The 18,110-nt window shown below is 52.2% G+C and overlaps 1 protein-coding gene across 2 annotated transcripts in view; it reads left to right on the forward strand.

Annotated features, from left to right (window-relative positions):
• Positions 1–18,110, forward strand: part of IGF1R (insulin like growth factor 1 receptor) — a 307,618-nt gene that overhangs the window by 250,834 nt on the left and 38,674 nt on the right. For both annotated transcript variants that reach the window (XM_039235040.1, XM_039235041.1), the window contains 7 exons: positions 972–1,098; positions 2,867–3,105; positions 5,670–5,837; positions 5,994–6,198; positions 12,559–12,842; positions 14,319–14,455; positions 15,150–15,309. In XM_039235040.1, the coding sequence (XP_039090971.1) occupies positions 972–1,098; positions 2,867–3,105; positions 5,670–5,837; positions 5,994–6,198; positions 12,559–12,842; positions 14,319–14,455; positions 15,150–15,309 (1,320 nt within the window). The remainder of the gene's footprint in view (positions 1–971; positions 1,099–2,866; positions 3,106–5,669; positions 5,838–5,993; positions 6,199–12,558; positions 12,843–14,318; positions 14,456–15,149; positions 15,310–18,110) is intronic.

The following is an 18,110-nucleotide window of genomic DNA, read 5'->3' on the forward strand; positions in this document are numbered from 1 at the left end:
TTGTGGGGATGAGCACTGGGTGTTATATGGAAACCAACTTGACAATAAACTATTTTTTTAAAAAGTTTAAAAAAATAATAAATAACACTTGAGCAGGAACTACGTTTCTCTAATCTCATATCAGCACATTTCGCCCCACTGACTTCTTGGTATTAACCACCTTCAGCCTCCGCTTTCCCTCCTGAGTGTGTGTCGGGATTCAGGCAGACAGAGGTAGGAAAGGACAGTCCGTAGGAGACGAGGCTCCCGAGGGGAGGCAGCCAGCAGCTCTTCCCGGGTCCCCGTGGTCCTTTGAATCTGGCCAGAGGAACAAAACGGGGGCTCTGGGCAGGGGTCTCCGCTCTGCCTCCCCAGCAACGTCCCACAGAGCTAGTGGGCTTGGCCAGGTGACACTGTTCTTGTCAGTGCTTACTTCATTTCCAGGGGTGTGTCACCCCCAGCTAGAGCCTTCAAGAAGCTTCTGTGTCCTTCCAGGCCAATACCGCATTTAGAGTGAGGGAGGTGCCCCGTTGTGGCACACCGGGTCCGTTAGCTGGTGTCTGCTGTTTGTGTAGGAGCAGGCAGAGACCCCCTAACACTGCAGAGCGGGTCCCCCCATCGCAGAAGATTCTGCCCAGCTTATGGGGCTCACGGTCCCGGCCCCCTCGGCGGCCCGCACCTTAGGGCTCAGCACAAAGGGCAGGTGCCTGGCGCCGTCAAGCAGCCCTTCCCTGTTGGATTCGGACTCGCAGGACAGGCCCAGCGCAGCCGAGTGTGCTAAATCAGAGGACCAGGCGCGTCACAGCTGCACGTGGGAACACGTTTGGGTCCTTAGCAGAGCCAGGAGGGCCACTGAGAAGTCCAAAAGGGGCCTGTTAACATGCACAGCCAGCCTCGGAGAAGAGGGAGACCGGGCGGGCAGGTGGCTTGTCAGACACGCAGAGGGAGAGGACGCCCGTCTCTGTCACTCACGGCTGTACCTTTCGCCCCAGGTGAAAGTGACGTCCTGCACTTCACCTCTACGACTACGGGGAAGAACCGCATCATCATAACCTGGCACCGGTACCGGCCCCCGGACTACCGGGACCTCATCAGCTTCACCGTCTACTACAAGGAGGCGTGAGTCTCTGTGCCCAGTGACACACCCTGTGGGCCGCGCTGGGGGGGCGGGGAAGCCCGTGCTCCTCCCGCCCCACCCCCGCCGCTGTCACATGGCATCCAGACAGCCCCTACACTGCGGTGTCCGCTTGGGGCCTTCCGTTCTCCAGTGGGTAATTAGAGGGGTTTGAATATAAAACAGCTCTGAAGAGCAAAGCGTGTTTTTTAGGGACTTACATTTGTCCGAACATCTGTGAAGTGAGGTAGAGGATGTGCCCACTAAGCCACAACCCAGGAGCGTCCGCACCCTGCAGCATACACCCCCCCCCCCCGAGGGGACCCCTGGGCCGCTCTGGCCTCTTATTCCCATCCCTCTGTGCACGGGCCCTTCCCAAGGCACCATCCTCTGCTCTAGGTGACGAGGCCTGTGAACTAGGGAAGGAGAAGGGAGAGAGACCAACCTCTGTGTTTTGAACCTTTCATGATTTCTCCGAGGATCCGGGGGGGCTTTGTGCTTTCAGGTGACACTGACCTGCTGCAGCAGCCATGACTTTCTCCTCTAGATGGCGGCTTCTGCGGGTCTTCCTCTTCCTTTCTTTGCCTCCTATTCCAAGTGGTTCCCCCAGTCTGCCCAGTCACCCTCTGGCTCAGCTCCCACTGTGATGCCATCAGGTCTCTTTCCCTAGGGACGGGCCTCCCCGGAGCTGAAACCAGGGCCACCAAGGGCAGTGTCCGGTCCCCTTTCCCCCTGCTGCCGGGGCCAGAGCCTGGGAAGGGTCATAGCAGTGGAAAAAGCAGGTCTCAGGATCATTACACATTTGGCTTGTTTACATATGGGGGCCACTCATGGTCTTCCATTGTGACCACAGGGAGGGGTGTGTGAAGGTCCTTCCGCAGTCACAACTGTTTGTGAGCAAATTCAATTCTGGAAGCTCTGTTTGAGATGCTGTTTTTCTGTAGCGAAAGTCCTTTTTCTCCAAAAGTTATTCTTCATCAGTAGCTGATGTTTGTGTTAAATGACTACACTTGTTTTTTCTTAGTGGGGAAAAATGCCACAATTGGGAGAGAGAAAAATAGCATTTGCATATATTCTTTTTTTTTTTAATGTTTATATTTTTGAGACAGAGTATGAGTGGGAGAAGGTCAGAGAGAGAGGGAGATACTGAATCCGAAGCAGGCTCCAGGCTCTGAGCTGTCAGCACAGAGACCACCATGGGGCTCGAACCCACGAACTGTGAGATCATGACCTGAGCCGAAGTCAGACGCTTAACCGACCAAGCCCCCCAGGCGCCCCAACGTTTGCACGTATCCTTAAGGAGCAGCGTCTGCAACCCCAGTAATAACTAGAACTTACACGGTTTTCTAGTGCATTTGTAACCGCAGTGAAACCTGGGGCTACTTGCTTACTCTTCTTCTTCCATAAAAATCCAGTTGATTATTTGTTTTATTTAGAATTCCCATTACAGGGGCGCCTGGGTGGCTCAGTCGGTTAAGCATCCAACTTCGGCTCAGGTCATGATCTCATGGTTTGTGGGTTCGAGCCCCACATTGGGCTCTGTGCTGACAGCTTGGAGCCTGGAGCCTGTTTCAGATTCTGTATCTCCCTCTCTCTTTGACCCTCCCCTGCTCATGCTGTCTCTCTCTCTCTCAGAAATAAATTAAACATTAAAAAAAAATTTAGAATTCCCATTGCAGAAAGAGTGACATGCTCAACCCCCAGGGAAGGCTTCTGAGCGCCTTGATGGCGGGACCGAAACCTTTTCTCTGAGTGTCCTCCATTGTCTTTCAGACCTTTTAAAAACGTCACAGAGTATGATGGCCAGGATGCCTGTGGCTCCAACAGCTGGAACATGGTGGACGTGGACCTCCCTCCCAACAAGGACGCCGAGCCTGGCATTCTGCTGCAGGGTCTGAAGCCCTGGACGCAGTATGCTGTCTACGTCAAGGCAGTGACCCTCACCATGGTAGAGAATGACCACATCCGCGGGGCCAAGAGTGAAATCTTGTACATTCGCACCAATGCTTCAGGTATCCGCGTACCACCCCTGCCGCGTGTCTGTGCCTTTCTTAGCGATAGATGATGCTGTGTCCCATGCTCTTCCCGGTCCCCATACCCTGGCTTCTTCTGGGCCATTTTCAGGAGTCGGTAGCAACTTCCATCTTCTGCCTGCCCTGCGCCGGCGAGCCCAGGTCTTCCAAGGTGCTGGCTTCATTCTTTTGGGGGACCCAGCCAGGATCCAACCGCCTGTACCCTGCCCTTCTTGTTTATTTTCCCCCTTTTTTTTAAAGTTTATTTCTTAGAGAGAGAGAGAGCAGGGGCAGGGCAGAAAGAAAGAGAGAGAATCCTGTGCAGGCTCCACCCTGTCAGTGCAGAGCCTGACACAGAGCTCGAACCCACAAACCACAGGATCATGACCTGAGCCGAAGTCAGGAGTCAGACACTCAACTGACTGAACCACCCCGGCGCCCCCTTCTTATTTATTTGCATGGTGGAGGCTCCATGCTGATTTGGTGTTCCAGTCAGTACCTTCACGTGGCTCGTTGGTTTTCTGTCTTTATTCTCCAGTTCCAAGGAGATAGAATTTGGAAAACATCCGACAGAGTATGTTGGGAACATTCCAAGTAGTCACCGGTGAAAACGTTCCTCTTTTCTTTATCTTCATCCTCCTCAACCATCTCATTTCTCAACTCCAGGATCTGGAAGTAATACAAGCAAATGTTTGCGCATATTAGCCAAGTATCTAAAAACCGGCTTCAAAGGAGAAAAATGCACATCATTTCTAAAGACAGTGATAAATATTCTTGGATGGGAGCTGTTTTTTTTAAAACCCCCATAAGGTAGCACAAAACACGCTGAAATGGCAGAGAGGGTGAGGGAAAAGCATTGATGGGGAAAACCTTCAGCTCAGGCATTGCCTGCTCCTCCTTCCCTCCCCTGCTCTGTCTCGAGGGTCCCATAAGTGGCTGTAATCATGTCTCGGACCCTGAAGTGTTTAGAGAGAGAAATCTGGCACTGGCTTCTGATCCTGGGTGTGGGGTGGTGTGGGCAGAGATTCAAAGGCAACAAAACAAGTTATTCTTCCTAAGGTTTGGAAGTAATGTATCACAGACGGCTCAGGAAAAATAAGCATCTTTCCTCATTATGACAAAGTCTTAAGAAGCCTCTTCCCTTCCCCCAAAGATGGAAAACAGCGCCACACAGATTGAGCCAGTCCCCTATACTTTGGCCCCAGTCCTTACACGCGATAGGGACAGGAAAATTTGGTCCTCTGCTTCTGCTTTTTTGTGACACTTACCATTGAAACATCTGGGGTCAGCTGTTTATTCTTGAAACACCTGATTTTGGAAACCTGAAAATGGCTAAGCATTCGGTGGTTACATCTTTCCTGAAAAAGCTGGCAATGGGGCGCCTGGGTGGCTTAGTCGGTTAAGCGTCCGACTTTCGCTTAGGTCATGATCTCGCGTTTCGTGGGTTCGAGCCCCGCGTCGGGCTCTGTGCTGACTGCCAGCTCAGAGCCTGGAGCCTGTTTCAGTCTGTGACTCCCTCTCTCTCTGACCCTCCCCTGCTCACGCTGTCTCTCTCTCTCTCCTAGAAATAAATAAAACATTAAAAAAAAAAAAAAAAAGCTGGCATTAGTCACAACTTTTCCCCAAAGCATCATTCCAGACAGGTGTTTAGAACCTTTTGTACCTTGTTACTGACTTTGAAGTACCCTTAAGCTCTTTGCCCCTTTGAGATTTCGAAGCGGCTTGGATGACCGTGTTGTGTAAGTGATTTACCTTAGAGAGTTCTCTTGCACTTGGGAAACTCTACGAAAATCAGTGTTTTCTTGTGAACCCAAGGAAAGTAAGATTTCAGTGGTCCTAGGATGCATTTGCCCTTTATGCACAAGGCAGCTCTGGGTTGGGGTTGGGGTTGGGGTTTGGGAGACAATTGTAAGTAAAGCCTTACCAGATTATTGTGCTTTGCCTATAAATCGATGCTCTTTGGCTGGTAACAGTCCAGTGCTTGCAGTCAGAGCTCTGTGTGTATTTTGAGTTTGCAAACTGCCTCTCCTAGGCCTGTCTCAGTCATTCCCCCGAAGTGTGACTATGGAATTGAGAGGCTCGCGGGCCCTTTCCTCCATGCTTCCTACCCACCGCGTGCACACACACGCTCCAGCCCTTTTCTACTTCCTCTCTCATTTTGGCATCTTGCCGTTTTTATCAGAGCTCCAGAACCTCAGATGACACATAAGTCAGACCGTTTCACCTCCTCCTAAAACCGCCGCAGTGCCACGGTTTGGAGGTTGGCTGCTGCAATCCATGAGAAAAACCCAGTGCTTGAATGAGATTCAAAGTCCCCCACTGTAACCCTGGTGTCACCCCCACAACCCTTTTTTCCATGTGCAGCTCGGCCGTGTTTGTTTGCACACAGAGGACCCAAGGATAGAGACTGCAAAGAGAAGCGGTGACATTTAAGTTCATGCGATTTCAAAACACAGTTCCGTTGTCATCTCGCGTGTCCGCCCTCAGCGCCCTCTCCTTCTCCGGGCCACCCCCTCCTTGTTGGTTTGCAGCGAGTACCTGACAGCCTTTGTCCCTCTTTCCAGTTCCTTCCATTCCCCTGGATGTTCTTTCGGCATCGAACTCTTCTTCTCAGCTCATCGTGAAGTGGAACCCGCCGTCGCTGCCCAATGGCAACCTAAGTTACTACATCGTGAGGTGGCAGCGGCAGCCTCAGGACAGCTACCTTTACCGGCACAACTACTGCTCCAAAGGTGAGGGCGGAAGGTGGGGGGACCCGCAGCCGCGCCCCCGCTGTCTGAACGGCCCAACAAAGCCGGCCCTGTTCTCCATTAAAGGCGTTGGCAGCCACCGGCGTCTGGGACTTGGCTTTCATTTCCGCTCTTGTTGGCCTTCTGTCTCCCAAGCAGACAAAATCCCCATCAGGAAGTATGCCGATGGCACCATTGACATCGAGGAGGTGACCGAGAACCCCAAGACCGAAGTGTGCGGCGGAGAGAAGGGGCCTTGCTGCGCCTGCCCCAAAACCGAGGCCGAGAAGCAGGCCGAGAAGGAGGAGGCTGAGTACCGCAAAGTCTTTGAGAACTTCCTGCACAACTCCATCTTTGTGCCCAGGTACCAGCGTCGTTTGAAATGTGCCCAGGCTGGCGCTGCCCAGGCGGGTTCTGTTGCTCTCTCTCTGGCGGGGTGGCTTGCGGGTTGGTGGCCTCACGGGGGATCCCTGGAGCCATCGGCGGCGGGGGAGGGGGCAACAGAACAAGGGATCCATTGGGTGAGTGGGGTGCCGGTGGGAGCCAGGTGGCCCCCAAAGGAAGGGAGCTGAGGGCTTGTTCTGCTTCGGGCCGCTCGCGCGTTGATGCTGCTGCCTCAGCCACACGGCCTCCCGCGGGAGGCAGGTGGGCTCTCTGGGCAGCGGCAGGGAAGAGCACTGTGCAAGGCGGAGGGTGAGAGCCCCTCTCGCCCATCCCGCTTCCCCCTGCTGCCACTCACAGCCTGGCCAAGGAGGAGTGAATCGAGAGGGAGAAAACCAGAGTGAGCTTCGAAAGGGGTCCAACTTCATGGGGGCGCCTGGGTGGCTCAGTCGGTTGAGTATCCGACTCTTGGCTTGGGCTCAGGTCATGGATCCCCAGGTTGTGGGATCAAGCCCCACATTGGGCTCCACGCTGAGAGGGGAGCCTGCTTGGGATTCTCTCTCTCTCCCCCTCTGCCCTTCTCTCCTGCTTGCTTACTGTCTCTCTAACACAAATAAAATGAAAAAAGGAAGGGAGGGAGGCAGGGAGGAAGGAAGGAAGGAAGGAAAGGGGCCCAACTTGAGAGCACAGCCAAGTGCCACAGGCGTCCCTGCCACGCAGGCGTGAGAAGCCGTGGAGGACGACCTTTTGAGGTAGAGCAGCCCCGGTCCCCACAAGTCTGCCTGCTCTCCTCCTCCCGTCTCTGTTTTGGCCAAATGAGGACAGAAGCAGGGGAAGGTAAATGTGCAGCACAGCACTGTTCACACTAGCTGAAGCCAGGAATAACCCACATGTCCATCCGTGGGTGAGTAGATAAGCAAAATGTGGTCCTCGCAACGGAATGTTATTCTGCCGTCAAAAGGAATGAGATTCTGATGAGGGGTGCAACTTGGATGAACCTTGGAAACATTATGCTAAGTGAGGGGTCCCTGGGGGGCTCAGTCGGTTAGGCGATCGACTCTGAATTCAGCTCAGGTCACAGTTTCATGGTTGTGAAATGGAGCCCCACGCCGGGCTCTGCTCTGAACTACACGTGTAGCCTGCTTGGGATTCTCCCTCTCTCTCTGCTCCTCCCCTGCTCATAGTGCTTCTCTGTCTCTCTCTAGGTATGTAAATAAACATTAAAAAAAAAAAAACACATTATGATAAGTGAAAGAAGTCAGACCCAAAAGGAGAGCTACCATAGGACTCCACCCATAGGAAGTATCTACATAGGCAAATTCGTGGTGACATAAAGTGCATTCGGGGTTTCCAGGGGCTCGGGGGTGGGGGGGAGTTAGCCATTCATGGGTATGAGAGCTTCTGTTTGAGGTGATGAAAAACTCTGGAAGCAGTGGTTGTACAACGTCACAAACGCAATCAGTGCCACTGCATCGTACACTTAATTTTTTTTTTCTTGGCCAGATTTCATTCTTTCTCATTGCCATGTAGTATTCCATCGTATAGATAAACCACATCTTCTTGATCCATTCGTCCATGCATCTTCTTGATCCATGCATCATACACTTAAAAATAGCTATTTAAATTTGGGGGCACCCTGGGTGGCTCAGTCGGTTAAGTGCCGGACTTCAGCTCAGGTGGTTCATGAGTTCAAGCCCCACATCTGGCTCTCTGCGATCAGCACTGAGCCTGCTTGGGATCCTCTGTCCCTCTCTCTCTCTTTCAACCATAAACAGATAAACATTAAAAAATGGCTAAAATGGCAAATTTTGGGGGTGTTTTTTATTTAAAAATTTTATTTTGCCACACTAAAAAGTAGTTTAAAAAACTGAAGGGGAGTCCAGCAGCATAGCCCTGCGATGTCTGAGAAAGAGATGGAAACAGAGTGGGGGTCCTTGTCTCCCTTTCTCTCCTGAAAGATTATAGTGTAGGGGCACCTGAGTGGCTCAGTCAGTTGAGCGTTCAACTTTGGCTCAAGCCGTGATCTTGCAGTTTGTGAGTTCAAGCGTCGCATTGGGATCTTGTTGTCAGTGCAGAGCCTGCTTTGCATCCTCTCCCTCACTCTCTGCCTCTGCCCCACTCATCTCTCTCTCTCTCTCTCTCTCTCTCCCCCCCCTCCTCTCTCTTCTCCTTCTCCTCCCTATCTCTCCTCTCTCTTTCAAAAATAAATGAACATTAAAAAAAATTTTTTAAAGATTAGAATGTGGACTTTGCCTCCTGCCTGAAATGTGGGCAGAGGGCCCGGATTCAGACCAGGCTGCACCTGTGAGCTGCGGGTCCCCGTAGTGCCCCAGCCTCCAGCCTGCAGCCCCGCGACCTTGAAGATCACTGTTGCTCCTGCCCTGGACCCCGAGAGGCCCCGGAAGCCCGTGGCTTCTGTTCAGGCCATAATTCCTTTGCTCTTAAAGCCTTACTTAGGTTGTAACAATGGCAAAGTTGCTTTTAAAGTGATTTTCTCTGTCAAGTGACCTTCCTCATATTTGTGTCATAGTCAAAGATAGCCATCGTACTTTGAAAAATCATGAAAATATGAAATAAAGACCTCTTATAGTTGCAGGCATCCTTTCTTTTCAGAACGAAGCCCTTCGTCGCTTAGCGGCTTTCTGCCCCTGCTGTGCCCTCTAGGAGAGGCAAGGGCCTGAGGGCCACTGTGGGTCCTCTTGACCTGCCCAGCTGGATGCATCTCCTCTGTGCTTGGTAGGTTAGAGGGTTGGGGTTCAAGTGCTCGTGCACGTTGTCCGTGTGGCATGCGTGGTTCCAAGAATAAGAACGTTTGAGGAACTCAAAGATGAGAAACTCGAATCCAGCCTTAGCAACTTCTCCAGCAGCCTAATTCAGTGACGGTCCATTTGGGAGCTGGCCCTCTCTTTCCACACACCAGGGCTCCTTGCCCTGGTTAGCACCGCTTCTCAACACGGGCCGTCTCCCCCAGGCCAGCAGAGGCTCAGCCCTCCGCATTCCTTCCGGTGCACACAGAAGCGGCTGAATTGAGAGTGTCCCAGGCAGGCTGGCCGGGAGTCCTCTGTTTATTCTCCAGCAGAAGCCGTCGGCTACATTGCTGTCTTGTCCCACCGACCTGCCAGAAGTTCAGGTTATAAGTCCAGACTTCGGGAAAGTTCTGCTGAAGGGCCCCGAGCTTTCAGTTTGTAGTTTCAGGGCAGTACCTTTTTTTATCCCCCCCCATCAGATGTGGCACACAGGATCGGGCAACGTGAAGGCAGAGCTGTCGGTTGACACAGATACGGTTAATGCACTGTGTTCATGTTGTTGAATTCAAATTAAGTTTCCCCCGTGTCGGACTCCTCCTGATGCATGCGTGCGCCCTGACATTCTGTCTCCGAAGACAAGTCTGACCTGCTCTTCTGTCTTTTCATAGGGGAAATATAAATACCATATTTGCCCCTGGGGAGCAGCCCCATTTTGTAAGAACTTCATTTTTTTTAAATGCCTTCTACCAAGGGCATAAATATGATGTCCACACAATTTGCAACAGAATTCAGGTAGAAGGAAGAGTCTGTGTGGCAGAATGACTGTATCATCCAGGAAGGTTTTCTGTTTTACAACTAAATTATCCAAAGATGATTTTTATTTCTTTTAATTCATTCTAAGGACAATCTACTGGGGGGAGGAGCTAAAACCATTCAAGTCAGATTTAGTGTGTTACCTGTTGTCCAATGTGTCCCATATGGTTTGAAATAGAATGGACACTAGAGCTTGTAAATTCCTTTCTAGAGTCAGTATTTGGTGGTCAGTGCCCTTTGTTGACCACTGCCTTCATTTTTTTTTTAAGTTAATTAATTTATTTTGAGAGAGAGGGAGCATGAGCAGGAGAAGGGCAGAGAGGAGAGACAGGATCCCAAGCAGGCTCCGTGCCATCACCGCAGAGCCTGACTTGGGGCTCGAACCCATGAACTGTGAGATCACGACCTGAGCGGAGATCAGAGTCGGATGCTTAACCGACTAAGCCACCCAGGTGCCCCTGCCTTCATTTTTTTAAATCACATAGTTGGGCTTCAGTAACCGAAATGTTGGCAGATGTTGAAGAGTGAAAGGTTTTCCAGTGGAGTAGGTTGCGTGATGGAGTGGGAGTGGTTTGCAAAGCTGACAGCGAGGCTGTGCGTCACACCATTTGGAAATGTGGCTGTTTACAAAGATTCATGGGCACGCCATTCTTGTTTCTACACCTTGTCTTCCTGATAATGTCCTGTGGGGCCTTCCTCCCCCAGCCCCTAACTTAGTGCCACTAGTAACAGCTGTTACGGTCTCCAAAAGTGCGGTGTTTAGAAATAAACTTGACTGAACTTGATGATGTGATCCCAGGTAAATGGGGATGGGCCATGGGAGTGGTTTGGGCCCAGGATTCTGTGGCTGGGGATTAAGCCCAGGCAACTTCTTACAGATGTAGGTGGGTGTTGTGTTGGTTTTCTGTGTTGTGTTGGTTTTGAGGAGAATGTAGGACATTCATTCTGGTGGATGTCATAAAAGGTCTCTCTAACCATTAATGTCATTTCTTATGTCCTCCTTGTCCAAAGAGGTTGGCTGGCGTGCAGGTTGTGAGCATGGGAAATTATCCGCCTCATTTCCTGATCTTTCCTCCCCCCAGTATCGGGAAAGTAAACACACGGGGACCATTAGTACATGGCCTGACCCTGCTGTTCTTTGCCTGGTGGAAGGAGCCCATCTGGGTTGAACGGTTCATGTTCTGGGTGGGGCCTATTGGGTCACTGCACATGAGTGGTGATGGTGTTTTTTGCAGGGGTGTCCATGAGCCAGGCAGACAGGGGAGCCAGAGGCCCTTTCCTCAAGGCCCCTGCTTTTCCTTTCCGCGTTATTCACTTTGCGGCAAATAAGGACCCACAGGAAGGCTGCTGAGTGTCAGCTATCGACCACGAGTGGCTTCCCAGGCACTCTGTCCCCCTGTGGGACTTCCGCTTTCTCCCCTGCGGGAGCGCTGATGAGCATTCCTGTGCTCTGTTCCTTCTCCTTGCCTTGGCCTCTTAGTTTTCTTTCCAGGATGAGATTTGTTCTGTTTCCTCCCCACTCCTTGCCCGTGCACAGGGTAAGTGATGGCTGCTGACAGCCTCAGCATGGAAAGGACAGCACCCTCTTCCCCACCATTTCCGGCGGCTGACCTGAGGGCGGCTGGTTCTTGTCTGGGTGTTTCCTCTCGTGTTCTGTTGCTGTTGGCTCCTATTAATGCCAGGAGCTTGTTCTTAAGGTTTCCTGGGGGAGGAGCACCTGGGTGGCTCAGTCAGTTAAGTGTCCCAGTTCAACTCAGGTCACGATCTCGCGGTTCATGAGTTCGAACCCTGTGTCAAGGCTCCGTGCTGACAGCTCAGAGCCTGGAGCCTGCTTCAGATTCTGGGTCTCCCTTTCTCTCTGCCCCTCCCCCCCCCTCTCAAAAATATTAAGGTTTCTTGGGAGAGCCCAAAACCATTTTTTTCATACCACCCCCAACAGCAGCTATTGGAAGGGTTCCCCCACCTCCACCTGCTTGCACTGCTCACCTGCCCTTTTGGGTGCAGACATTCTTCTCTTTCCACTTGTCTTCGCTGTCCTGTTGCCTGTGTGCATGGCGGCAAGCCCACCCCTGTCAACAGCAGGGCCTTGGAGGGGCTACAGGGAGTCACTGCTGAGAGGGAGGCGGGGCCAGGCTGGAAAGACCTCCAGGAGTGTGAAAAGTACAGACACTAGGGTCTCAGAGGAAGAGGGGTTCGGCAGGAGCCCCAGAGGGAAGGGTGCAGGGGGGTCAAAGCAAGGGCTCGCTGCCTGGTATCTTTGTTTCCACATTCAAGGGGGCCAGCGAAGCACCACCACAAGTCTTTGACCCCCCCTCACCCATCCCTCTGTGGCCTGCACCACACCTCACCTCACCCCCTAATAAATCCTAGTGTGGCCAGCACGTTGGTCGCCGTTAATGCTCAGCTGTAAGGTCTGTGGATGGGGGAGCCCAGGCATCGTGAGGAAACAGCCAGGCTGCTGCAGAGCCTGGAGCTGCTGAGACCTTTGTCTGTCTCTAGATACAGTCGGGCCGTCACTCCAGGAGCCAGGGGGTGGGGGGGTGGGGGGGATGGGGAGGGGGAAGTTTGTGTGCCGATCCTGAGGTTTGCAGAGTCAAGGAAGCAAAATAAATAACGAAGGAGGAAATCCCCGTATTATTTGTTGGTTCTCATCCAAAGGGGCTGAATAGTTCCTTTGATCCAAAGTTGAGATTTTTCTTTTCTTTCCGTTACTCTAACCCAAGTCGTAGAAGGGACCAAAGAGGCAGAAGCACTTAGGAGCCAAGTTTCTCTCTTCCCGACAGACCTGAAAGGAAGCGGAGAGATGTCACGCAGGTCACCAACACCACCATGTCCAGCCGGAACAGGAACGCCACGGTGGCCGACACCTATAATGTCACAGACCCGGAGGAGCTCGAGACAGAATACCCTTTCTTTGAGAGCAGAGTGGACAACAAGGAGAGAACCGTGATCTCTAACCTCCGGCCTTTCACCTTGTACCGCATTGACATCCACAGCTGTAACCACGAGGCTGAAAAGCTGGGCTGCAGCGCCTCCAACTTCGTCTTTGCAAGAACCATGCCTGCAGGTACGGCGTGATCCAGCTCGCCCCACTCCTGGCCCACTCACAGCCCCGGGGTATGAGGCTTGTGTTTTATGGACACAGAGTCTGACGCCCAGGGCGATGACCCTTAGTCTCCATCCTGCTCATTAAAGAACGGGGGTCACGTGTAGGCAGCGTGGTAGACCAGCAGCCCAGGGAAGGGAGTCCACTCCTAACGACATCACCTCCATCTCAGTCTCTCTGTACAAAGTACTCAGGAACAAGGAGCGCCCTTCAGGGCCAACTCTCCTCCCTGTTGGCGCCTTGTACATTCCCATGACCCTTTTCCCTATCTGTGCACACGGAAATTTGCCCGGTCCCTCCTGAGTTCTCAGGTCCGGTGGAATCCATTAACTGCCTTGACTCAGAGTGACTGTCACGTCTCAAGGTCAACTGCCTGAGTCACCTTTGGTCCTCCTATTTGGTCCTTTAGGTTCCCCCTGGAGGTTAGAAGCTGCCTGTTACTCAGACTGCCATCCATCTTTAAGCATAGGGGGCACCTGGGTGGGTCAGTCAGTCATGCATCTGACTCTTGACGTTGGCTCAGGTCTTGATCTCACGACTCATGGGATTGAGCCCCGTGTTGGGCTCTGCATTGACAGCACAGAGCCTGCTTGGGATTCTCTCTCTCTCTCTCTCTCTCTCTCTCTCTCTCTGCATCTCTCTCTTACCCTCTCTCTCTCAAAATAAATAAATACAATTCTTTAAAAAAGAGAGGTGAACTGCCCAGTCCACTTTCCTGCTAGGACAGTAGGTAGTAGGAGCCCAGAAGTACCAGCATCTGGCAGGGGGCCCTCCGGGACACAGTCCTGTGGCCAACATGCAGCACGTCTTGAGGCGGTGGTCAGCTTCCCTGGCCTCAGTTTCCCCACCCTTCCAGGACAGCCTTCCCCAGCTGGAACTTCCAGTGACTTTGGCTCACCACTTGGCTTACTGCTTTACGCAAAAGCAAGAGAGCAAGTGCCCAGCCCTTGCTGGTGGCCAGAGGAGGCGTCGACGGCGGCCGTGAGGGCTGGCTGTCAGCACCGCCTCCCAGCGCCTCCTCAACAGGCCTGGCTTGCAGGCGTCCCTCATGCCTGCATCACAAAGATACGTTTGCCGTGTGCAGATGCAGACTTGGAGGGATCTGCCACCGCCTCTGTTCACAAGGCGCCTCTTCGATGCTGCTTCTGGTGGCAGCATTGCACAGTCTCCTTTCCCCAGTGAGAGCGGCTTTTTTGTTGGGGGAGGGGGGTCTGACGGGAGGGAGGGACTGTGGCATCCTGAGCCTCACAGGTCATTAGATTGCCCAGTGACCACCCCCTTGGGAGGAGCCTGTGTGGTCACCGCCCTCAGCCCTGCAGGCACTGACTGGGGGGAGGGGATTCCTAGGTTAGCCTCCCCCACCCCCCAACCACATCCCCTTGCCCCACCAAGGGGGACCCGAATCCAACTTTCTCACTTGTTTAAATTGTTGCGCAGAAGGAGCAGATGACATTCCTGGGCCGGTGACCTGGGAGTCAAGGCCTGAAAACTCCATCTTTTTAAAGTGGCCAGAACCTGAGAATCCCAATGGACTGATTCTCATGTATGAGATAAAATACGGATCACAAATTGAGGTAAGTGCAAGGCGGAGGTCCCCGGGGGTGCTCCCGTTCAAGCCCACGGCACAGGTCCCCTCCTGGTTAGCAGAGGACTTAAACTCATAACCCGAGGAGACAAGTCAGCTAGAGCACTCAGAATATTCCAGGGGGTGGGCACCTTCTCGCCCTTAAGTAACTATTCTGGGGGCGCCTGGGTGGCTCAGTCAGTTGAGCGTCTGACTTCGGCCCCGGTCATGATCTCACAGTTCGTGAGTTTGAGGCCCACGTCAGGCTCTGTGCTGACAACTCAGAGCCTGGAGCCTGCTTCAGATTCTGTCTCACCCTCTCTCTCTACCTGCCCCCGACTTGCAATGTCTCTCTTTCTGTCTGTCTCTCTCTCAAAAACAAACATTTAAAAAAGAAAGAAAGAAAAAGAAAGAAACAATTCCATTGCAGAAAGTGATCTTCCGCACAGACTAGATTGGTCTTAGTAACTCTTAAATCGTTCTGCAGCTCTTTTTGATTACAAAAAAAAAAAAAAAAAGTTGGTTTAGAACTTGGGTGTGTGTACGGTTACTGGAAGAGGGCCATTCAGCACTGGGTCTCTTCCCAGTTACCGCAGATCGGGATCGCTGTGAGGTGGGACGGGACGTGCGAGACGGGGCAGCAGGAGGCGCCCGTGTCTCCTGTGCGGGTACGGGACTGCCACTTAGCGTTCTGTCTCCCCCAGGACCAGCGGGAATGTGTGTCCAGACAGGAGTACCGGAAGTACGGCGGCGCCAGGCTGAACCGGCTCAACCCAGGGAACTACACGGCCCGGATCCAGGCCACCTCTCTCTCTGGGAACGGGTCGTGGACGGATCCCGTGTTCTTCTACGTCCCTGCCAAGAGTAAGGCTGTGGAGGGAGCAGGCTGGGCCGGGCCTGGGGACACCTGGGCTGGCGGGCTCCCCGCCTTTCGGATTCCCCGTTGGAAGCGCGTTGGGCAGATCTCAGGTCACGCTTCTGGCCGCCCCTTACTTGGGAGCTGGAGCGGGGCTGCTGCCGCTGTTTGGACTTCCTGCCTCGTTTGCGGGGCCGGGAGAGGGTCTGAGCCCCTTTCCAGGGAGGTCTTTGGAGGGGCCTTTGCTTTCAACTTGTTTAACCTCCAAAGCATTTTTACAAAGCGCTGAATTGACCGTTCCACCCCTTGTCCAATTAGGGCTGCTAGTTAGGGCGCAGATTCGGGGCTTAGAATCGTGAAGGGTGACAGAAATCTGGGGGCTTCCGGTCCAGCCCGTTCCAGGAGAGGAGTCCTCGGGGTGGCCCCGCAGGCCCCATCCCCTCCCCTGCATGCCGGTAAAGTACAGGCGCACTTGGGAAGCACGAACACACGCAGAAAGCACCCGGTGCTCGCCGGCTGGCGCCGAGACTGGGCCTTGCTGTGATTTTATGCTCAAGCTGCTGACAGGACAGAATTCCCAGAAGGCCGTTCTAGGCAAGGATTTCAGATTTTAAAACCAAGTTTTGGAAAATGTACAGGTACACCACGGGCACTGTGCTTCCGTGGCCAAGAAAATACGGTATTTTCTTTGGGGGCATAAATATTCCTTATCACTTCCATACTGAGTTTCTATTTCTTATTAGGAACCTAGTTTTTTTTAAAATTATTTCATGTTCAGATAATGGGATCAAATTTGGCCTAACATCGCTCCTTGCTGCCCGCCGTGGAAGGGCAGACCCACCTTGCTTACTGATGCTGCTCTGGGGTCTGGTGGATGGTCCCTATGTCCCTGGTCCCTCCCAGTCTCCACCTATGTGCTGCTCTGATCTGTTGTCTGAGGTTTTTATTTTAATTTTTAAAAATGTTTAATGTTTATTTGTTTTTGAGAGAGAGAGAGTGCAAGCAGGGGAGAGGCAGAGAGAGAGGGAGACACAGAATCTGAAATAGGTTCCAGGCTCTGAGCTGTCAGCACAGAGCCAGATGCAGGGCTCGAACTCACAAACCATGAGATCATGACCTGAGCTAAAGTCAGACACCAAACTGACTGAGCCACCCAGGCACCCCGAGTTTTTTGTTTTTTGTTTTTTTGTTTTTATTTCTGAGAGAGCATGAGCAGAGGAGGGTCAGAGAGAGAGGGAGACACAGAATCTGAAGTAGGCTCCAGGCTCTGAGCTGGCTGTTGGCACAGAGCCCGATACGGGGCTCGAACCCACGAACCGTGAGATCATGACCTGAGCCGAAGTCGGATGCTTAACCGAGTGAGCCACCCAGGCGCCCCATCCCCAAGTTTTTAAATTCAGAGCAACCAACCCAGCAGTCTACCTGGTTAGTGCCTAGTAGCCAAAGACAGGTATTTGAAAATCCTAATAGTATAGATATCAGAAGAAGGATGGAGTGAATAGAATTGCAGACCTCGAGGTAGCATTTTTATGAGCCTGGCACTGTGCCTGAGTTCAAGTTTTAGGGGTCAACCAATAGCTGAGGCAGGTTATTCCATGAATAAAAATAGTCTGAATTCTCCACAGGGTCTGCTTACCCTGCTCTTACCGGTGACCCCGTGCCACCCAGTCCAGTGCCCAAACCTTCACGACAGTCCTCTCTGGAGGACTATCTTCCTCTCCCCTCTCCTCTCCTCTCCACATCCATCCCTTTGGAACAGAGCCTCGGTTTAAGGGTCGGTTGAGCATCAGGCTGCATGCAGCCTTTGAAACAGCAGCCTTGGCTTATCTTCAGAGAGGCCCAGGACGAAAATACAACTTTGTGTATATAAACCACATCTTCTTTATCCATTCACCCATCGATGGACATTTGGGCTCTTTTCATACTTTGGCTCTTGTCGATAGCGCTGCCATAAACATCGCGGTGCATGTATACAACGGAGTATTACTCAGCAGTCTAAAAGAATGAAATCTTGCCATTCGCAACTACGTGGATGGAACTGGAGGGTATTATGCTAAGCGAAATTACTCCGTTGGAGAAAGACGAGTATCATATGACTTCACTCATATGAGGAGTTTAAGATACAAAACAGATGAACATAAGGAAAGGGAAGCAAAAATCATATACAAACAGGGAGGGAACAAAACATAAGAGACTCTTAAATACAGAGAACAAACAGAGAGTTACTGGAGGGGTTGTGGGAGGGGGGAGGGGCTAAATGGGGGAGAGGCCTTAAGGAATCTACTCCTGAAATCACTGTTGCCCTCCATGATAACTAACTTGGATGTAAATTTAAAAAATTAATTTAAAAATTTTAAAAAGAGAGAGCAAAGCCCTCTCTGCCATGGCGCCCCATCTTTAACCCCGTGAGTGCCGGGTCCCCACTGGAAACGCAGGAGCCCCTCTGGTGGACTCTTCCAGCAGCAGTTGACATCCGCTGTGGGAGAATTAAGTCTGCATGCCTGCTTTGCTGCTGGGAGCTTTGTCCTTCTGTCAGACAAGACTCTCCTGCCCCAGTGCAGTCTCTCCTCTTCTCGCTTAACCCTCAGGGGAGCTGGAAGCTTGCAGGGCTTTCTGGTAACTTGCCGTCCTTTGAGGAGCCCTTCGTGTGCTTGAATACTAGTAAATTACTCACCAGACTTTTCTTCTCCAGCCTAAATCGTCTCCGGTCTTATGGCCCTTCCTCGTAGCCCCAGTCACAGAGACCAATTTTCTAGCCATCAAATCATTTTGTTCCTCTCTGGCTGTGTTCCAGTTTGTCCGTGTCCCC

The sequence above is a fragment of the Hyaena hyaena genome, unplaced genomic scaffold (assembly GCF_003009895.1).
Source record: "Hyaena hyaena isolate Hyena2069 unplaced genomic scaffold, ASM300989v1 scaffold_95, whole genome shotgun sequence".
Classification (NCBI taxonomy): Eukaryota; Metazoa; Chordata; class Mammalia; order Carnivora; family Hyaenidae; genus Hyaena; species Hyaena hyaena.